This window comes from Festucalex cinctus, chromosome 1 (genome assembly GCF_051991245.1).
Source record: "Festucalex cinctus isolate MCC-2025b chromosome 1, RoL_Fcin_1.0, whole genome shotgun sequence".
Lineage (NCBI taxonomy): Eukaryota > Metazoa > Chordata > Actinopteri > Syngnathiformes > Syngnathidae > Festucalex > Festucalex cinctus.
In genome coordinates, this window is record NC_135411.1 from 5,721,349 (window position 1) to 5,741,464 (window position 20,116).

At 41.7% G+C, this 20,116-nt stretch overlaps 1 protein-coding gene and 1 long non-coding RNA gene across 3 annotated transcripts; both read left to right on the forward strand.

The window, feature by feature from the left end:
* Window positions 1–2,152: 2,152 nt before the first annotated feature.
* On the forward strand, window positions 2,153–3,738 carry LOC144013773 (uncharacterized). Its single transcript, XR_013282324.1, has 3 exons — window positions 2,153–2,563; window positions 2,933–3,019; window positions 3,098–3,738. It is a non-coding gene; the product is annotated as an uncharacterized LOC144013773 (long non-coding RNA).
* A 6,243-nt stretch (window positions 3,739–9,981) lies between these two features.
* On the forward strand, window positions 9,982–19,707 carry LOC144013621 (uncharacterized). Of its 2 annotated transcripts, XM_077512717.1 has the most exons (3): window positions 9,982–10,196; window positions 10,516–10,628; window positions 16,566–19,707. In XM_077512717.1, exons 2-3 carry the CDS (start codon window positions 10,598–10,600, stop codon window positions 18,368–18,370), a joined length of 1,836 nt encoding a protein of 611 aa, XP_077368843.1. In that variant the 5' UTR covers window positions 9,982–10,196; window positions 10,516–10,597; the 3' UTR covers window positions 18,371–19,707. The 2 variants fall into 2 exon arrangements, with proteins under 2 accessions (XP_077368843.1, XP_077368834.1); XM_077512708.1 differs by having other exon boundaries at window positions 9,982–10,628.
* The last annotated feature ends 409 nt before the right edge of the window (window positions 19,708–20,116 follow it).

The window sequence follows — 20,116 nt, forward strand, 5'->3', positions numbered from 1 at the left end:
CCTTTGTATTCTTAAGCACCCTTTCAAGGTGTTAAACACTTTGTCCCCCGCAACTGTACATCAACTGCCTTCCTTTGTAATCATAAGTACCCTTTCAACGAGTTCAGCACCTACGAGCCCCTCCCCTACCCTCCCCCTTACACATGGTAGTATATTTTGAGTGAGAGCACAGCACACAATCTCAGACTTCATTCAGACGTCACAATGGCATACGCAAAAAGGCTAACCCTTGAGCAAGCTTTAGCAATGCTGCAGAGTATGTCGGACTGCGAATCTGATGGTGGAAATGTTGGTGACATCGCATTTCAGAATAAAGATGATGGCACCGATTCTTCAAGTGATGAGAGCGATTCAGCTGAGAATGTGAGTATTTGTGCACCAGTAAATCCTCCACCCCAGAGGCGCACCAGGAGACAAGTAGCCAAATATGTGATCGAGCAGGAGAGTTCAAACACTGAGGCCTCATCAGATGAAGAGGAATACACAGTGCATGTCAACCCTTCTCGGAGCAAAAAATGAAAAGTTGATGATGCTGGTACAATGCCTGGATTCACAGAGAAGGGGAAAGATGGCACTGTTTGGTTGCACCGGAAAGTTGGAGACTTCACTACCCCTGAAAACCCACAAACTGCCTTCAATGGTTCTGGAGGGCCACCAGAGTCAGCAAGACGTAAAATCACAAGTCGCCTTCAAAGTTTCCTCTGTTTGGTGGATCCAAGCATGTTGCTGACCATCAGAGAATGCACAGTCCACGAGGGCCGCAGAAAAAACCCCAGCTGGCAGTTGAGCATCTCCGAGCTGATGGCGTTCCTCGCACCGAAAACAAAAACCAAATACTGTCATTGATTACAACCATCTCAAATGTGGTGTTGACATCATGGATCAGAAACTTCGAAATTACTCTGTGCGTGCAGGAACAAGAAGATGGCCCATGGCTGTGTTTTACAACCTGCTTGACATGGCTGCCACAAATGCACATGTTTTGTACACAGCATGTAAAGAATCAAAAGAAAGTCGCCGATTGTTCATGCTGGAGCTTTCAGAGGAGCTCAAAAACAGGCACATGCAGCAAAAGACACAGGAGGAAGAGCGCAAACAACTACTTCGTGAGATGAGAGTTTCTCAGCACAAAAAGACTCAGTGCCAGGTGGGCATACTCTGCAATAAAAACAAAAGTACTCAACGTTGTGTACACTGCCGCAAATTTACCTGTGGCAAATGCAGGAAAGCTTCACCTTGGGAATGTGGAAACTGCTAGATGGGACAATTGTATGCTACATTTCTCCAATTTATATGTAGCGCTTTGTTCGTATGTAGTCAGACTGCACATCTTCATGTGAAATAAAAACATTTTCAAAGTTATACCTTCTCTTTCTGTGTTGTTTTTTTCAAAACTGAAATTGAACTGTTTGGGTGGTAATTTCATTCTTCTGTTCTAGGAATATGTGATATTTCCAGGGTAGATTTTTATTATTGGTGTGTAGACTGCAATCAAATTCCCATTCACAAAAGATTTTCAATAGAAATATTTCAGATGCAACTACGCTCTTCATAAAATGACAGGCTATTGTAATAAAAATAATTTTTTTTACGGCAAATTCAAAATGTTTCTTGGCTCAAAAGACAAAACAGGATGTTGGTGAGTACCTACTGGCCCCTCCCTCCACCCTCAAACACAATCGTTTGCAAAACAATTTGCAATGCTCTGGGGTCAAAGAGCTAACACAATCGTTTGCAAAATGCAAAACAGTTTGCAGCTCAATGGAGACAATGGAGATTATTCGCTCTGTAAGGGGGGGGGGGGGGGGGGGGGGATCATGCAGCGAAAAAGGAAAATTCCGGGAGTGCCAGTGTTTTAAAGATACAAATATATGCTTTTTTCTACATGTACAAAAAATTTTTTACAAGTTACTTTTGCACCATATTTAGCTCCATATTTTTATGCCTGCGCGATAGTGCGCATTCGTAAAAACATTATACGTCATTTAAAAAAAAATCTTAAATTCTTGATGCATGAGAAAGTAACCATTTTTAATTCGACAGGTTTCAAAGACGAACGTTTTACTTTTGAACCCATTACATTCCTAGTGAGTCTTCATTGTGATAATTTACGTTTAGTCTGCAGTATTTTTATTGTCTTTAGAACAATAGGTCGCTTGCACATCGTAATGCATCATGGGAATTTTTTCTTCGGGCGCCATATTGGGTGTCCGCCGGTTCACAAGGTACACTCGCGAGTTACACGGTAGAGCTTATCAACCTGATGTAATTTTCGCAGTATTTTCACGATTTACCGGAAGATCAAAAACAACGATACAGGCAGAAGGTGTCTCTGTGTGGCGGGATTGATCCTAATTACGTCCTGACCAAGGGTGATTTTTTTTTTGATGGAGAAAGCTTGCTGGCCAAATGTGACATCTCTGGACATCTTTCCCTACCTCGTGTTGACAACATGCTCCATAACACGCCAACAAATCCCTGGAGGCTTACAATTATTTTGTAAGCGGGTGGATACAGAGTGTAAACTTTAACATCGCATCAGAAGAAACTGTTGCTGTTGCACGTAAGTAAACCACATGGTGTTGGTAATTCTGCACACAAAAATGTTGATTTGTTCTCAGGCTTCCTGTTATCATTGTGTTTACATGCACAGCTAGGTTTACCTGATGTGGTTTTTCTAACAATTTTATAACAGGCAAATATGGCAGAGCGTATAAGAATAAAAAGTAACTATGCACAGCCTCCCCGTGGCTTAATTAAATTTAATGCTACCCTTTCACTAGTTACATGTTACTCAATCAACTTATTCTAAATGGTTAAGGTTAACCACTCTCAGAGGACGTATTTTTAGTTTCAGTTTCCAGTACAATAAAACGTGTTCATGGTAACTACTGAGCATACTGACAGCTTTTCTTATGATCTCACGGTTAAGGAGGCTGTCACAACACCCAATTTCTGTCTGGTGTCAGATGGCAACAATTCCCATCACTTGTCACGACAACACCAATATTATTACCAGGTATGTATGGCTTTACTTTTTGTAGTTTATTTAATTCTATGTTTCATATTTTCATTACAATGTTTGTAATATTTTCAGATTCAGGCACAGATGAGTTTAACTGGACGGACTTCTGCGACTTTGTGGTGTGGACAAAGTGTGATTGAGCGAGTCCACCCAGATCGCTCGTTTTGGCCAGTTGGAAAAGCCAGAGTTTTTTTTTCCCAAAATCCCCTCCTTACCTGAACTGCTCGGGAGAGCATTTACTAGATCAGCAGTGGACTTCCAGTGTTCCTGCTCAGCCGCTGTCACCTACCACTTGCTCATGTACTTCAAAGATGCGGAATAAAGTAGTTTTTTGTGCTGCAGCAGATTGTAAAATCAAATGATATCACTTGAAGTGTGCCAATCTAGACTGCCAAAAGGACAGTAGTTTTGTGACAAGTGTGAAACAAGGATTATTGGGAAAACTGTAACACAGTACTGGTACTTGTCTTACATTAAACAAATTTAAAAGAGAGCAACTTTTTCCTCTGTACATAGTATAATGAAAGTCATTGCGTACCCCATCAACATTACATCATACCGTCATCTCAGGATGGTAGGCACCTGTGCTAAAATAAACTACATTAATTAACAGTTCAATTTTATCCCTGAAATTACTACATCTAATCATTATTCACTTCATTTTTTTGTGCTTTTAGAAATAATAAAGATTTATGCCATTACTTTAAGAGGGACCATATTGCACATTGAGTCAAATCCTGTCATTTGTCTTATGTATAGCTTTGTAAACAAACCCAACAATAGAATTTGTATAATCGCTGCCTTTATTAGCTCCAAACAAACAGTCGCATGTTGTCCTCCTCCAATGCTTTGATGCTCGCCTTCGTTTCCATCATGTCATTGGCAATCAAGTCGGTGTGGCATGAGATCCCTAAAGAAATAATAATAAAAAAAGATCACAAAAAAATACGGTACCAGTAATAGGTTTAATATAGTACAGTAGTATAGTTTTTTTGTCAGTGTAAAAGAAATGTACACATTTTGTTGCATTTTTTAAAGGAACACTTTACTTATTGATCCATTTTTAGCAGCAAAAAGTTGCTACTTTTTCAATAATTAATTTGGTGACGTGATTATTTTTTTATGTACATTTAATAACTTTTAAACCATTGTTAAAATGAATCGAACGCCGGCATGTTTGTTACACGTGACTAAATAACCCGGATGTTTACGTCACTAGTGTGTAAACGCTACACTATGGAAGCACTATGCAACGCAGCCGTGCATCTAGCGTCAAACCCGGAAGGATTAAACCTTATCGCTTTGAGCCAACACGACAAAATAACACTACCGAAGGAAAGTCTGCCTTGGATGTGAAAGTTGTGGCGCCAGATGGTCTTTTCGGGCACAAAATAAACTTTGACGAACGAGTGAATCAGGCGGGGGGTGAGTGGTGCTCGTGCGGGAGCTGCAGGAATGGACAATCCGCTAATGAATGTGTGCTGTCTGGAAATGAAAGAACTCGAGGATCGGTTCCTTGCGGACAATCTCAACTGCATCCTGGAACATCAGACATTCAACATGGCAATACTAAATAGACATTCTCAGGATATCTTTGGTTGCGATGAAAGATGTGAAGAAGAAAAGTCTTGGAGGAGCAAATATCCAACAGGTAAAGTGACACACAGTACGAGCAATGCAAAACGTGTGGAACTGACAAACTATTTCAGGAAAAAGAAAAAATAGTAAAATTAAATGTATCGTCGTTACAGCACCCAACTTCCCCTAGCTGTTTTTTTTTTCTTTTTTGCGTAGCGTCCCACTGCGGTCAGGCCAGCCGCCACTCGAAAAGACGAAGTCAAGCCAGCCGCCCCAACGATTGTTAATACTGTGCATTACGGTAACGTGCCGACGTGCCCCTGCGTTGGCCACCTTCAAATGAATTATGAAATAAAACAGTCCGTGCAGTATAATAACCAATGCCCCCCCACCCCCGAAACATGCCTACCTTTCGCTTTAAATTTGCTTCGCTTCTCCGAGATCTTTCAGTGGCCGTAGTAAGACCTCGATTTGTGCCGGCTGTTGTGAGAGTGAAGGCTCCGTGTTGCTAGCAGTTGCGGCTCCTCCATCGGCTTGATTATTTCCCACGTCTGGTTCTTTAAAGATACTCGGTACTGCGTTGGGCTTTAGTATTAGGCGTGTGGCGTACCCCATCTCAAATTGTAACATATATTCGAAGTCCTCATGCCTGAAATGTTCGCTGTGCGCACGCCTGCTTGTCCTTCGGGAGGTTGACAGCACTTAGACAAACCATTGTCTACTCAAGTAGCTTTTTTTTTTTTTTTTTTTTTTTTTTTTTGGGGGGGGGGGGGGGGTCTCGCGGGTTTTTCCTTGCCGACGCCTTGCAAAATTTTGCAATACAGTAAGGCATAACTGACGTTTGTGTCTTCCTCGTTGTTATGTCTGCGTGAACTACTGTTCCCCAAGCGAGTATACACACTAGTGACGTCACCACTTCGGGGCGTTGCAACACGGAAGTACTTCTATGTTGAAAAAAGTTAAATAAATCAATATAGGAGTGTATTCTTCAGCTCTTATGCATGTTTCGTAGCTATACTAACTATTTACTGCCAATCAAGCCATACATGTAAAATTAAAGGAGCCTTCCTTTAATGTATGAACATTGCTACAGGCAAATACTTATTTCTATAAACACTTCCAAATGTCTCTAAAATATAAGGTGCATGTACACACACAAACAAACACATACATTCACTCATGCATACAATATATCATGTAATGAATTCTGAGTGGCATACCAGAGTCAATGATGTCAGCAGGACTTGAGGGTACAGGTTACTGGAGCCATCTGGCTGCATAACTGCAACAATCTCTGCCACTTCAAGTCGCCTTTTCTTTGCTTGTCTCTCCTGTGCACGTTCATATCTTGGCACCGACTGGGCTGAGACATAGATGTTGTAACTTGGGACCCAACTTTAATGTTGGAGCTCAGTCGGGATGATTGGACAGAAAAACGGGCTCAGGGCGACCTGTTAAAATAAACAAATATATAAACAAATAAAATATGGAAAGACTGGTTATTTTGCCGCAGTAGGGTGGCCGTGAATAAGTTCTTTAGCATGATGTGTAGGCTACCGAATAAGTTCTTTAGCATGATGTGTAGGCTACCGGGGGTCTGTTTACTTGCATCACCCCCTTCTGTCTCTTTTTTCCAAGTTTACATTTTGCCACCAAAAAACATGTTATCGGCATTAAAAGCCCAAGACTAATCAATCCAATTTCAGCAGTAAACACTTTGCACTGGCACTACTTGGGTGAAAATGTTCGATGTTAGCTTTCGGCTAACGTCCGCTAGCCAGCTTGTACTACCGAACTTGCTTGCTCATGAATCCAAAACATAAGCAACTTGCCCATATATGGGCGGTCGAAACGTTATTAATCCTCATGCATTAAATAAAGGTAAACAAGCTTACCGCTCACAAAGTGATGGCTGCACACACGAGCCCAAAGTAACGACTTCCCTCCGGAGTCCGCACTCCTCTGTCTCCAGGCCCTGGTTCCTAATTATTTTCGGAATTCGGCAGAAAGGCCGACCATTTCCCCCCTGGGCTTTGTTCGAACAGCCAACGATGCAGCAACAATGTACCATTTTAAACGCAGACAACAAACGTGATAGATACGTGTTAGACCGAATCGCTACGTAAATGGAGGCCACCCAGCATGGCGACTACGAGAAATCCGAGGCGGAAGTGACGACACGTGCAAGCGACCTATACGTGGCCAATAGGTCGCTTGCACATCGTAATGCATCATGGGAGTTTTTCCTTCGGGCGCCATATTGGGTGTCCGCCGGTTCACAAGGTACACTCGCGAGTTACACGGTAGATCAACCTGATGTAATTTTCGCAGTATTTTCACGATTTACCGGAAGATCAAAAACAACGATACAGGCAGAAGGTGTCTCTGTGTGGTGGGATTGATCCTAATTACGTCCTGACCAAGGGTGATTTTTTTTTTGACGGAGAAAGCTTGCTGGCCAAATGTGACATCTCTGGACATCTTTCCCTACCTCGTGTTGACAACATGCTCCATAACACGCCAACAAATCCCTGGAGGCTTACAAATATTTTGTAAGCGGGTGGATACAGAGTGTAAACTTTAACATCGCATCAGAAGAAACTGTTGCTGTTGCACGTAAGTAAACCACATGGTGTTGGTAATTCTGCACACAAAAATGTTGATTTGTTCTCAGGCTTCCTGTTATCATTGTGTTTACATGCACAGCTAGGTTTACCTGATGTGGTTTTTCTAATAATTTTATAACAGGCAAATATGGCAGAGCGTATAAGAATAAAAAGTAACTGCACAGCCTCCCCATGGCTTAATTAAATTTAATGCTACCCTTTCACTAGTTACATGTTAATTAATCAACTTATTCTAAATGGTTAAGGTTAACCACTCTCAGAGAACGTATTTTTAGTTTCCAGTACAATAAAACGTGTTCATGGTAACTACTGAGCATACTGACAGCTTTTCTTATGATCTCACGGTTAAGGAGGCTGTCACAACACCCAATTTCTGTCTGGTGCCAGATGGCAACAATTCCCATCACTTGTCACGACAACACCAATAGTATTACCAGGTATGTATGGCTTTACTTTTTGTAGTTTCTTATTTAATTCTATGTTTCATATTTTCATTACAATGTTTGTAATATTTTCAGATTCAGGCACAGATGAGTTTAACTGGATGGACTTCTGCGACTTTGTGGTGTGGACAAAGTGTGATTGAGCGAGTCCACCCAGATCGCTCGTTTTGGCCAGCTGGAAAAGCCAGAGTTTTTTTTTTCCCCAAAGTCCCCTCCTTACCTGAACTGCTCGGGAGAGCATTTACTAGATCAGCAGTGGACTTCCAGTGTTCCTGCTCAGCCGCTGTCACCTACCACTTGCTCATGTACTTCAAAGATGCGGAATAAAGTAGTTTTTTGTGCTGCAGCAGATTGTAAAATCAAATGATATCACTTGAAGTGTGCCAATCTAGACTGCCAAAAGGACAGTGGTTTTGTGACAAGTGTGAAACAAGGATTATTGGGAAAACTGTAACACAGTACTGGTACTTGTCTTACATTAAACAAATTTAAAAGAGAGCAACTTTTTCCTCTGCACATAGCATAATGAAAGTCATTGCGTACCCCATCAACATTACATCATACCGTCATCAGGATGGTAGGCACCTGTGCTAAAATAAATACATTAATTAACAGTTCAATTTTATCCCTGAAATTACTACATCTAATCATTATTCACTTCATTTTTTGTGCTTTTAGAAATAATAGAGATTTATGCCATTACTTTAAGAGGGACCATATTGCACATTGAGTCAAATCCTGTCATTTGTCTTATGTATAGCTTTGTAAACAAACCCAACAATAGAATTTGTATAATCGCTGCCTTTATTAGCGCCAAACAAACAGTCGCATGTTGTCCTCCTCCAATGCTTTGATGCTCGCCTTCGTTTCCATCATGTCATTGGCAATCAAGTCGGTGTGGCATGAGATCTCTAAAGAAAAAAATAAAGAAAAAATCACAAAAAAATACGGTACCAGTAATAGGTTTAATATAGTAAAGTAGTATAGTTTTTTTGTCAGTGTAAAAGAAATGTACACATTTTGTTGCATTTTTTAATGTATGAACATTGCTACAGGCAAATACTTATTTCTATAAACACTTCCAAATGTCTCTAAAATATAAGGTGCGTGTACACACACACACACACAAAAACACATACATTCACTCATGCATACAATATATCATGTAATGAATTCTGAGTGGCATACCAGAGTCAATGATGTCAGCAGTACTTGAGGGTACAGGTTACTGGAGCCATCTGGCTGCATAACTGCAACAATCTCTGCCACTTCGAGTCGTCTTTTCTTTGCTTGTCTCTCCTGTGCACGTTCATATCTTGGCACCGACTGGGCTGAGACATAGATGTTGTAACTTGGGACCCAACTTTAATGTTGGAGCCCAGTCGGGATGATTGGACAGAAAAACGGGCGCAGGGCGACCTGTTAAAATAAACAAATAAAATATGGAAAGACTGGTTATTTTACCGCAGTAGGGTGGGCGTGAATAAGTTCTTTAGCATGATGTGTAGGCTACCGGGGGTCTGTTTTGTGGCATCACCCCCGGGGGTCTGTTTTCTTGCATCAGCCCCTTCTGTCTCTTTTTTTTCCAAGTTTACATTTTGCCACCAAAAAAACATGTTATCGGCATTAAAAGCCCAAGACTAATCAATCCAATTTCAGCAGTAAACACTTTGCACTGGCACTACTTGGGTGAAAATGTTCGATGTTAGCTTTCGGCTAACGTCCGCTAGCCAGCTTGTACTACCGAACTTGCTTGCTCATGAATCCAAAACATAAGCAACTTGCCCATATATGGGCGGTCGAAACGTTATTAATCCTCATGCATTAAATAAAGGTAAACAAGCTTACCGCTCACAAAGATCGCTGCACACACGAGCCCAAAGTAACGACTTCCCTCCGGAGTCCGCACTCCTCTGTCTCCAGGCCCTGGTTCCTAATTATTTTCGGAATTCGGAAAAAAGACCGACCATTTTCCCCCTTGGCTTTGTTCGAACAGCCAACGATACAGCAACAATGTACCATTTTAAACAAGGAAAACAAACGTGATAGATACGTGTTAGACCGAATCGCTACGTAAATGGAGGCCACCCAGCATGGCGACTACGAGAAATCCGAGGCGGAAGTGACGACATGTGCAAGCGACCTATATCATTGGATAGGTTTGGAGGGTGGGTGAGGCAGGGGGGGTCATTTAAAACACACACACTGCAGACTTACTATAAAGTACAACATGCAGACTCACTATAATGTAATGAGGTCAAAAGTGAAATGTTCATCTTATAGGACTAAAAATTACGTAGTTACTTTTAAATGCCTCCATAATCTATATTTTTTTTGTTCCATGTTGTATCGTGTTTATTACGAACGCGCACTATCGCGCACGCATATAAAGGTATTTTGTTCTCGTGGGGTTGCCGTAGTTAGCGATTTAAGATGGCGGGATCTTTTGCGCATGCGCGTCACCGATCGTGCAGGGTCACCGATAGCGTCTTGACACCGCCCAAAATCCAGTCATGTATTCAGGTCAGTGCTCCTGTCTGACTTCTAAGTTCTTTTGCTCCGGAAAATCTTTCTTTTCGAATTGGTGCTGAGCACACAGGACGCTCATCACTGCTTTGAAGGACTGCAACATCATTTATTAAGCCTTTGTGGCCAGATAAACTCGTCTCGGTACGCCTTGAAACTTTGCCCCTTCGTTAGCTTGGTTTAGCTTAGCTTAGCTTAGCTTACCTTAGCTTAGCTTAGCTTGCTAGCCGCTAACAACCAGACGTGCTTGGTAACTGCGACACACCGACAACTAAGTGTGACATTTTGGGCGTTATTGTGCCAACATGTGCGCAAGAACGACACCGAAGGACAAGGAGGAACTTTTTGGAGTAAAAGAAGAGAGTGAGGAACATCTTCAACTGCTGGGCCACGTTTGCATGCAGCCTCGTGTTGTGCTACGCAGAGCAGGTTTGTACATTTCTTAGCTTGCTTACTTCGTATAGTCGAACTTGTTTCTATCGTGAAAATAATATTCATGTGTTTGTAGTTGAATGGAATCCTACACAGCCCCAAAAACTAGTGATGGAGAAACCAAAGCATTCTGAAGCACTGAATCAATCTGAAGTAATTTTGTTGAAGTGGCTCGAAGCATTTGACCGGAGCCAGACTTTTCAGGGTGTCCAAAATATGGTAAATTTGGTAGGCCAAATAATTTGTTTGAAGGGACCGCAACATGAAAAATAAACTTTTTTTTCAGGCCTGCGCTCTGAGGATGATATGAACTGTGGCGTTTTAAGGCAATGAGGAGCATTTGCCCTATTTTGTCAATTATTTTGTTCACAAAATGTGTTCCTTTATCCCTGTAAATGGTTTCAAGGATACCATGTTGTGGTATGATATCTTTGCATAGTGCCTAAGCTACTGTTAGTGCGTCAGGCTACTTAGTCGGGAAGATTTCCCAGTTAGAGCTAGCGCATTTGGCGGCATCGGTGACGTTATATCCGCTTATGCCGCGGCATCGGTGGCTGCCGTTGCCTTTTCTCTTTCCCTCGGGACATGTCGCAACTCCATTCGACTTGGTGCCGCTGCCATTGCTCATTGTATGCATTTACAAATGGTTTACGAGGCTTTTTGTGTGTGTTTGTTTTGTTTAGTCACTTTACTAAACACTTCACTTCCTCATTTTCTATGTTTTTTTTTTTTAATTATTATTATTTATTTAAGTGCTCTGGAAATGAAGTTGTTCATAAAACATAAAGAGACTTCCCAGTAAACAATCAAGAAAGCAAATGACATATTTGCCTCATTGGCCACATTCACTCAAAAGGAATAATGACTTAACAGAAAAGCACGTCTTCTGACCAAGCTCCTTCCTTGTTGTCCACCTGTGCGTCAATAAACAGTGCCCCTTAGCAACGGATGATGAAACAAAAGGTCCGTTCTCCTTTCCAATAAGGTTTCAATTCAAATGAGATTACCTGAATATTAGAACCTATTTAATAGGGGTGTGAATTGCCTAGTACCTGACGATTCGATTCGTATCACGATTCACAGGTCACGATTCGATTCGATACCGATTAATCCCGATACGAATTTATAAGTCGATTGTTGCGATTTTTTTTTTCATTCAAATTTAGCAAATACTAATCAGTAAGCTTGTAGAGTGTAAGATTTATATGAAAATGTATTATTTATTTATCTGAAATTTCAGTCTTATAGAGGTTGTAATCTGTTTCATGTTTGAACAGCATTAAAATAAAATATTAAGGCTTAATGTTCCGTTCATATAACATTCTTCCATGCTCAAGGTGTGAATCCTAACCCAAAGTCAGACGTTTTGTTGAATATTTTTCCATTAAAAATGGAAATTTAAAAATCGATTCACACACACACACAAAAAAAAGGCAATGATGATAAGACGTTGAATCGGTAAGACTACCGAATGAACAATTCTGAGCTCTTAAAAAAACAAAACGATTTTTTTTTTATTGAATCGATTCGAGAATCGCGCGATGTAGTATCGCGATATATCGCCGAATCGATTTTTTTTTTGACACCCCTATTGTTTAGAATAGTCATTGATTCATATTCTTATACATCCATCCCATATTATCTCAGACACTGCTCCCTCAGTTCATCTTGAATGTCCGTGTGTAGATTGTGGCTAGTCCCAGTCATTTGGAACTGGTGAATCGGTCCCCGGACACCACCAGCAGGCCCACCCCGCCAGGCGAGCAGCCAAGGCAAGCGCAATTCTTCTCTTTCACCAGTAGCGTCTTCGCTGACCTCGGAGCAGCTTTCACATATGTTGTGGTATCCAGAAGAGCAGATTGGATTGCATTCGGCCCATTGCTTTTAGCAATTTTGCCTCGATTCTAGTCAGCTCGCACCACTGTTGCTACTTGTAGTTGTTGTTAGACCACCAACTCCATTTTGCGTATTGGGAGCAGATTGTAGCCACAATACAGCCTTATCATGTAGCCTTGACTGTTACAACAAATGTCCAAACGGAATCAGAGCCAGACAATCTTTAGATTCATACGGGAACAGCAATACATGTTATCAACGCAGGTGTTTAAACATGAGTTAGCCTTGGCAATGTCAGCAAGTAATCATATATAGCTCTAGTTTTGGGTAATTAGTGATGTAAGTAACTGTTGTTGATGTCTCTCATGCTCATGCAATTCCTCCACTGTTTTCACGATTCGTGTTTTTTGTTAACCAGAGTTATCTTTAGTTTGAATAAAAATTCAGCAGTCTTTTGTCCACGTACTCTCAAAAAGTCAATTTTTTCTCATTTGTTGCGCCTTTTTGGCGATGTCAGCATTTCGTTTGGTGAGATTTTCATTTATGTCGACATGTGTAGCACGAAGAGTGTGATGATCTCTCACCCCAGGTTTACACCGGTTGCGTGTGCGGTGCGTCTTGACTGCGTGCTCCGGACGCGTCAATTTTTTGGCCAATCCACACCGGCTCCGCACAGCTGCGGTCCGGCAGCTCCGTCGCCGACCACTTCCCGCCGTGTCTCGCGTGACCACGCGCGATCATGTGGCATTACAAGCAACGACAAACACACAGAAAGTCTGTGCTCAACAGAGAAGCAGAAAGAGAGGTGGACTTTTATTATTTTGTGGCTTTCTATCTCCAATATAAACCTCTCCTCGTCCATGTTCGCTGATGTCTAAACCGTGAATGAGCACCTCGCACGTTAACTCCAAGCCTGTCTACGCCCACATCACGTTTTGCTAGCATGCTTGCGAAATAGGAGCTGGCGAGTGTTTTATCTTGAAAGGTAACCGGAAATTTATTTTGAAACTGCGTCGGTCTTCCTGTCCCGCTCGATGTGTTTTGTGCTAGCTTGTCATTTGTCGGAGGCCTACCGCTGCGGCGTCCGGCAAAAATAGAAAATAGGTCTATCCTTGCGGAAGGGCTGCGGCACGCCGCAGCTGAGACGCAGTCGACACGCAACGCACCCGCAAGCGGTGTAAACTGCACCATTTGAATGAATGGAATCTAATTGCTTGCGTCGCCGGAACGCACCGCAACCGCATCCGGTGTAAACCCGGGGTCAGAAGAAGTCTTTTTCTTTCTATCAACAAACCTGATCAATCCATCAATTTTTTTTGACCGCTTGCTCCTCACAAGTGTCGCAGGGGTGCTGGAGCCTATCCTAGCTGGCTTCGGGCAGTAGGCGGGGTACACCCCAAACTGGTTGCCAGCCAATCACAGGGCATCTTGGTGCACAATGATCTCGGGCTGGGCGATATGGCCAAAAAATAAAATCTTTTTTTTTTTTCCCCCCGTCATTCTGGATGATTAAGATTTTACTTGATTTTAATCAAAAACAAAAAACATTTAAACAAGGTTTGATTTATTTAAAAATTAATCTTGTGCAAAATGTTTAGACAATAACGTACATGAAATTTTTTTTTTATCAGTTTTAAGATAAATTTAACATAGCTTGTTCAAAAAAAGCTACTCATATCTTTTGTTCAACTTAACTCTTTGACCGCCATAAACGTTTAAAGACGTTCAGTATAAACCTAGAATTGGCCGCCATAGACGTTAATTGACATCTACTATGTTTTTTTATGGAAACGGGTGGAGGAAAGCCTTGGGCAGCTGTGCTCCAAGTATCAAGCCGATCGGGTTACTATAATGAGTATTACGGTATACGGTACGGTACTGGTACCGGTACCTCGTGAAACACTAAATCATATACAACTCCAGTTTTGGGTAATTAGTGATGTAAGTTAATGTTGTTGATGTCTCTCATGCTCATGCAATTCCTCCACTGTTTTCACGATTCGTGTTTTTTGTTGACCAGAGTTATCTTTAGTTTGAATAAAAATTTAGCAGTCGTTTGTCCACGTACTTTCAAAAAGTCAAATTTTTCTCATTTGTTGCGCCTTTTTGGCGATGTCAGCATTTCGTTTGGTGAGATTTTCGTTGATGTAGACGTGTTTACCACGAAGCTTGTGACGTTCTCTCAGAAGAGCAATCTTTTTCTTTCTGTCAACAAACCTGATCCATGCATCCATCCATCTTCTACCACTTATCCGGACTTGGGTCGCCAGGGCAGCAGCTTTAACAGTGAATCCCAGACTTCCCAGCCACTTCTAGCTCCTCCGGTGGGATTCCTGGGTGTTCCCAGGCCAGCCGAGAGACATAATTGTGTCTTATGTGTGTCCTGGTTCGACCCATAGCCTCCCGCTGTTGGGACATGCGCGGAACACCTCTCCATGGAGGCGTCCAATAGGCGTCCGAGCCAGATGCCCGAGCCCCCTCAACTGTCTCCTCCCAATACGGAGGAGCAGTGGCTCGACTCTGAGGCCCTCCCAGATAGCTGAGCTCCTTTTGGCCGCACCTGTATTAAAAAAAGAAAAATAAATTAGGTTTATTGGTGCACATCAATCCATCCATTTTTTTAAACTGCTTGCTCCTCACAAGGGTCGGGGGGTGCTGGAGACTATCCTAGCTGGCTTCGGGCAGTAGGCGGAGTACACCCCGAACTGGTTGCCAGCCTTCACAGGGCATATTGGTGCACAATGAACCGATAATTATTTGCAGAGGGCACACTGCCACAGTTTTGCTGCCCGTGCTCTTTTTAATTGGTTTTCGTCGACATCCAAACCTGTCACATGTGCCACATTGCATCTGTAAAAAGAAAGAGACCAAGGCAAAATTTTTGCCATCTTGTGTGCAGTTATGTCAGTAGTAAAGAATAGGGAATCATCGCCCGTTGTAGATAACATAATCTGTGCCATTAAAATGTATTATAATTATTTATTATAATAACATTTCTGTTGCTATTGGTAAGGAAGTACTATGCACTCAAAATATGATCTAAATATAGATGATGCACATCTCTTACTTTTTCAGTTGAAATCTTCACTCATTTTGAATGAAATTTTTTTTCTGTAAATTTTAGCGCTTGAGCTCAATAGCTTCCAGGTCATGTGACCTATTGACCCCAAATCAGTGCTGAATCATAGTGGCATGTCTGATAGATGATGCACACCTTTTATTTTTTCATTTTAGACCTCCACTTATTTTTTTAAAATATTTTTTTCTGTAAATGTTACTAATTTAGCTCAAGAGCTTCCAGGTCATGTGACCTATTGATCCCAAATCAATGCTGCATCATAGTGGCATGTCTGATAAAAGATGCACACCTCTTTTATTTTTTCATTTTAGGCCTGCACTTCTTTTTAATTAATTATTTCTGTAAATATTAGCTTTTGAGCTCAATAGCTTCCAGTTCATGTGACATATTGACCCCAAATCAGTGCTGCATCATAGTGGCATGTCTGATAGAAAATACACACCTCTTATTTTTTTCATTTTAGGCTGCCACGTATTTTTAACATTGTTTTCCTATAAATATTAGCATTTTTGTTTAATGGCTTCTAGGTCATGTGACCTATTGACCCCAAATTAGTATTGGCTCAAAGTCGCATGTCTGCTCGATGACACACATTTCTTTTTTTCTCTATTTCAACCTTTCCTTCATTTTAAATTAACTTAATGTACATATCAATTTTATTGCTCAATATTACCCCACAACAATATTACCCCCTCGTTTGGAGCCGCGAGCTACAAAAAAATGGAGGGCAAAGTGAAAGTGGAAGCTTAAGGTATTTTGTTTTTGGCTGAAACAGTACGTCGATCACTACTTTCGTGGTGTAAATTGTCATTGATTAAATGGTTTGTGTCCGCATATACTCGTCTTGCTCAAGCTATCTTAGCTTGCTAGCTGCTAACAAACAGAGTGCACAATTGCTACACATTCCTCACCAGCTGTGCCCAAGTCAAGGTGCCACTGTAGAAACAATACACGTCAAGTCGCGCTTTAGATTTGACTTAACTGAACCAAATGTGTATTTGTCTTCTTGTGTCTTGCAGATGTTGGTGAAAAATATCTTGGTCCTGAGAAGCAGGAACTGAAGTCTCTTCATGTTAAAAAGGAGGAGGAAGAGCATGCTTACATTAAAGAGGAAGAGCCCCTTCGTGTCAAAGAAGAGGAGGTTGAGGATGATGTCACCAAGTCACCACTGACCTTTGTTGCTTTAAAGAGTGACGATAACGGTGAGCATGAGGAGGACAGAGGGGCGGAGCCTCCAAGCAGCAGCTCAACTCAACACATGAAGACAGAAGGTGATGCAGACCAGTGGGGACCACCACAAGCACAAAGTGATGACACAAGGTCACAGTCTGCTGACACTGACAACAACGATGATGAATACGCTAAACGTAACCATGCTGACAACAACCGCTGCAAATGTTCTCAGTGTGGGAAAACATTCAGTTCAAAAGGGTATTTGAAAGTTCACTTGAGAAAACACACTGGAGAAAAACCTTTTGCCTGCCCAGACTGTGGCAAAAGTTTCTCTCAGCAGTCACATTTAACAAGCCACACAAGAACACACAGTGGAGAAAAACCCTTTGCCTGCCCAGACTGTGGCAAAAGCTTCTCTCAGAAGTCACATTTAACAAGCCACACAAGAACACACACTGGAGAAAAACCTTTTGCCTGCCCAGACTGTGGCCAAAGTTTCTCTCAGCAGTCACATTTAACAAGCCACACAAGAACACACACTAGAGAAAAACCTTTTGCCTGCCCAGACTGTGGCCAAAGTTTCTCTCAGCAGTCACATTTAACAAGCCACACAAGAACACACACTAGAGAAAAACCTTTTTCCTGCTCAGACTGTGGCAAAAGTTTCTCTCGGCAGTTACATTTAACAATACACACAAAAACACACAGTGGAGAAAAACCTTTTTCCTGCTCAGACTGTGGCAAAAGTTTCTCTCTGCAGTCACATTTAACAAGCCACACAAGAATACACACTGGAGAAAAACCTTTTTCCTGCTCAGACTGTGGACGAAGCTTTAATCATAAGTTAAGTTTAATAATCCATACAAGAACACACACTGGAGAGAAACCTTTTTGCTGCCCAGACTGTGGCAAAAGCTTCTCTCAGCAGTCACATTTAAAAAGCCACACAAGAATACACACTGGAGAAAAACCTTTTTCCTGCTCAGACTGTGGACGAAGCTTTAATCATAAGTTAAGTTTAATAATCCATACAAGAACACACACTGGAGAAGAACCTTTTTCCTGCCCAGACTGTGGAAAAAGCTTCTTTGATAAGAGAAGTTTAAAAACACACACAAGAACTCACACTGGAGAGAAACCTTTTTCCTGCCCAGACTGTGGCAAAAGATTCTCTTATAAGAGAAGTTTAAAAACACACACAAGAACTCACACTGGAGAGAATCCTTTTTCCTGCCCAGACTGTGGCAAAAGATTATCTGATAAGGGAAGTTTAAAAAGACACACAAGAACACACACTGAAGAAAAACCTTTCGCCTGCCCAGACTGTGGCAAAAGATTCTCTGATAAGGGAAATTTAAAAACACACGCAAGAACACACACTGGAGAGAAACCTTTCGCCTGCCCAGACTGTGGCAAAAGATTCTCTGATAAGAGAAATTTAAAAACACACACAAGAACACACACTGGAGAAAAACCTTTCGCCTGCCCAGACTGTGGCAAAAGCTTCTCTCGGCAGTCACATTTAACAAGACACACAAGAAGACACGCTGGGAAGGAACCGTTCAGTTGCAGTATTTGTGCTCAAAGATTCTCTTGTAAAAAGCTTGCTGAGAGACACGAGTGTGCTGGTGACAATAGCAGCGATCTTTGAAGCTTAAAAATAAAAATAAAGGGGGTGAGGCTGTGCTATGATGTAAAAGTGTAAATGATTTGGAATAAAATAGAGCGGGAAGAAAAAAGTGATCGACGCTGATTTTGATAATGATAAAGAGGAATATCAGAAACAAATGCAAAGAGACATGAAATACAAAATCAAAATGAATTTTCATTATTTTGAGGGACATCATGAATCAACTCCTCCCATTGTAGTCCTTCGCTGATCTCGAACCTTTCTCATGCACATTGAGACCCAACGAGGTGATATTTTGCATGGAGCCCCCCAGAACCCAAAATTTAACAGCAACAAAATTTAAAAGGGAAGTCAACCCCAAAATGTTCTTTATATGTTGTGTGTGCCTCCACTCGTCGAAACACGGCATTCAGATTAATCAATTTTGCTCCAGTTCCAAGTGTCAGCGGCTGCGACAATAACCTCAAATCATGTCGGATATCTCTTGCCGTGTACAGTGTTGTGAAAAAGTATTTGCCCTCCTCTCAAATTCTCCCTTTTATTGCGCAGTTTGCCAAGTTGAACATTTATCAAAGATAACCGCTATTATGACTTGAGACGTCGACATGACTCCTTCCGTGTCGGTGACCTTGTTCGAGTGAAAACACAGCCCAGGTCAGATGCTCACTCTAATTTTACAGCTCAACTTGCTCCCCTATTTGAGGGACCACTGTGTGTGTCCGAACGACTCAGTGATGTGAACTACAGACTCGCTTGGGTGGACTCTGGTGCTGATGCTGGTGTTTATCATATTGTGAATATGCAGCCGTTCCATACTTGGGATTCTCTCACTGCCAAGAGACAATTGGTTTCCTCTCCTGCTGAGAGGGGGACCTCTGGGATCTCGGACACGGACTTTTCCGCCCCTCAGGCCCCATTAGGAGATGCTGATGCTGAACTTGAGCCATTTCCCTTTGGTTCAACGGACATTGACTCGGATTGTGAGGCTAAAAAAAAAAAATAAAAAATCCACTGTACATTTTCATTTTTACAATTGATTGATTATATGTCGATTTTTGTTGTATACGGTGTTTGCCTTTTGTGCGTACCATCCATAATTGTGTTCTATGTATCGATGCTATTTGGTATGGTCAGTTGCTTCTTAAGCTGTTTACGGCTGTGGTCAGCCTTTTTCTCACCAGGCAGTGTGGCACCGCGCCACTTCTTTGGTTTTGTGTAGAAGTAGTTTTTTTTTCCCTTTTGGCGAGGAATAGTTTGGTTTTTTTTGTATTGCCCTGAACGGAAATTATAATGCGCGGTGGCGTCGAGCCCACTCTCTCTTTGTGTTGTTTGTTTAGAATAAATGTTGACTTTGTGGACTGAAGTTGCTCTGCCTTTTTGTTTTGCTGGCCCGCTGCGCCGTCCATGGCAAATCAGCCTCCGCGCGTTACAGACGCTGCGGAAACACAATTCTAAATTCCCTGCTGAACTTTTAACCCAAGAAGTCCCTTTACCCAGAACTCAAATAAACTGGACTTGTTGGTGGAAAAGCAGCAGCTCTAAATTAGTAGGATATGCTATGTAATCTTCAAATCAAACATTTTCTTGAAGGCTACCTGTTTCAGCTGCATGTCCAGTAGGGGTGGGTGATATGGCTTTAAATTTATATCACGATATTTCAAAGAAATTTGCGGTGACGATATTTATGATGATACAGTGGTACCTCTACTTACGAACGTCCCTTCATACGAAAGTTTCAAGTTTTGAAACTCCTCAACGGGAAAATAT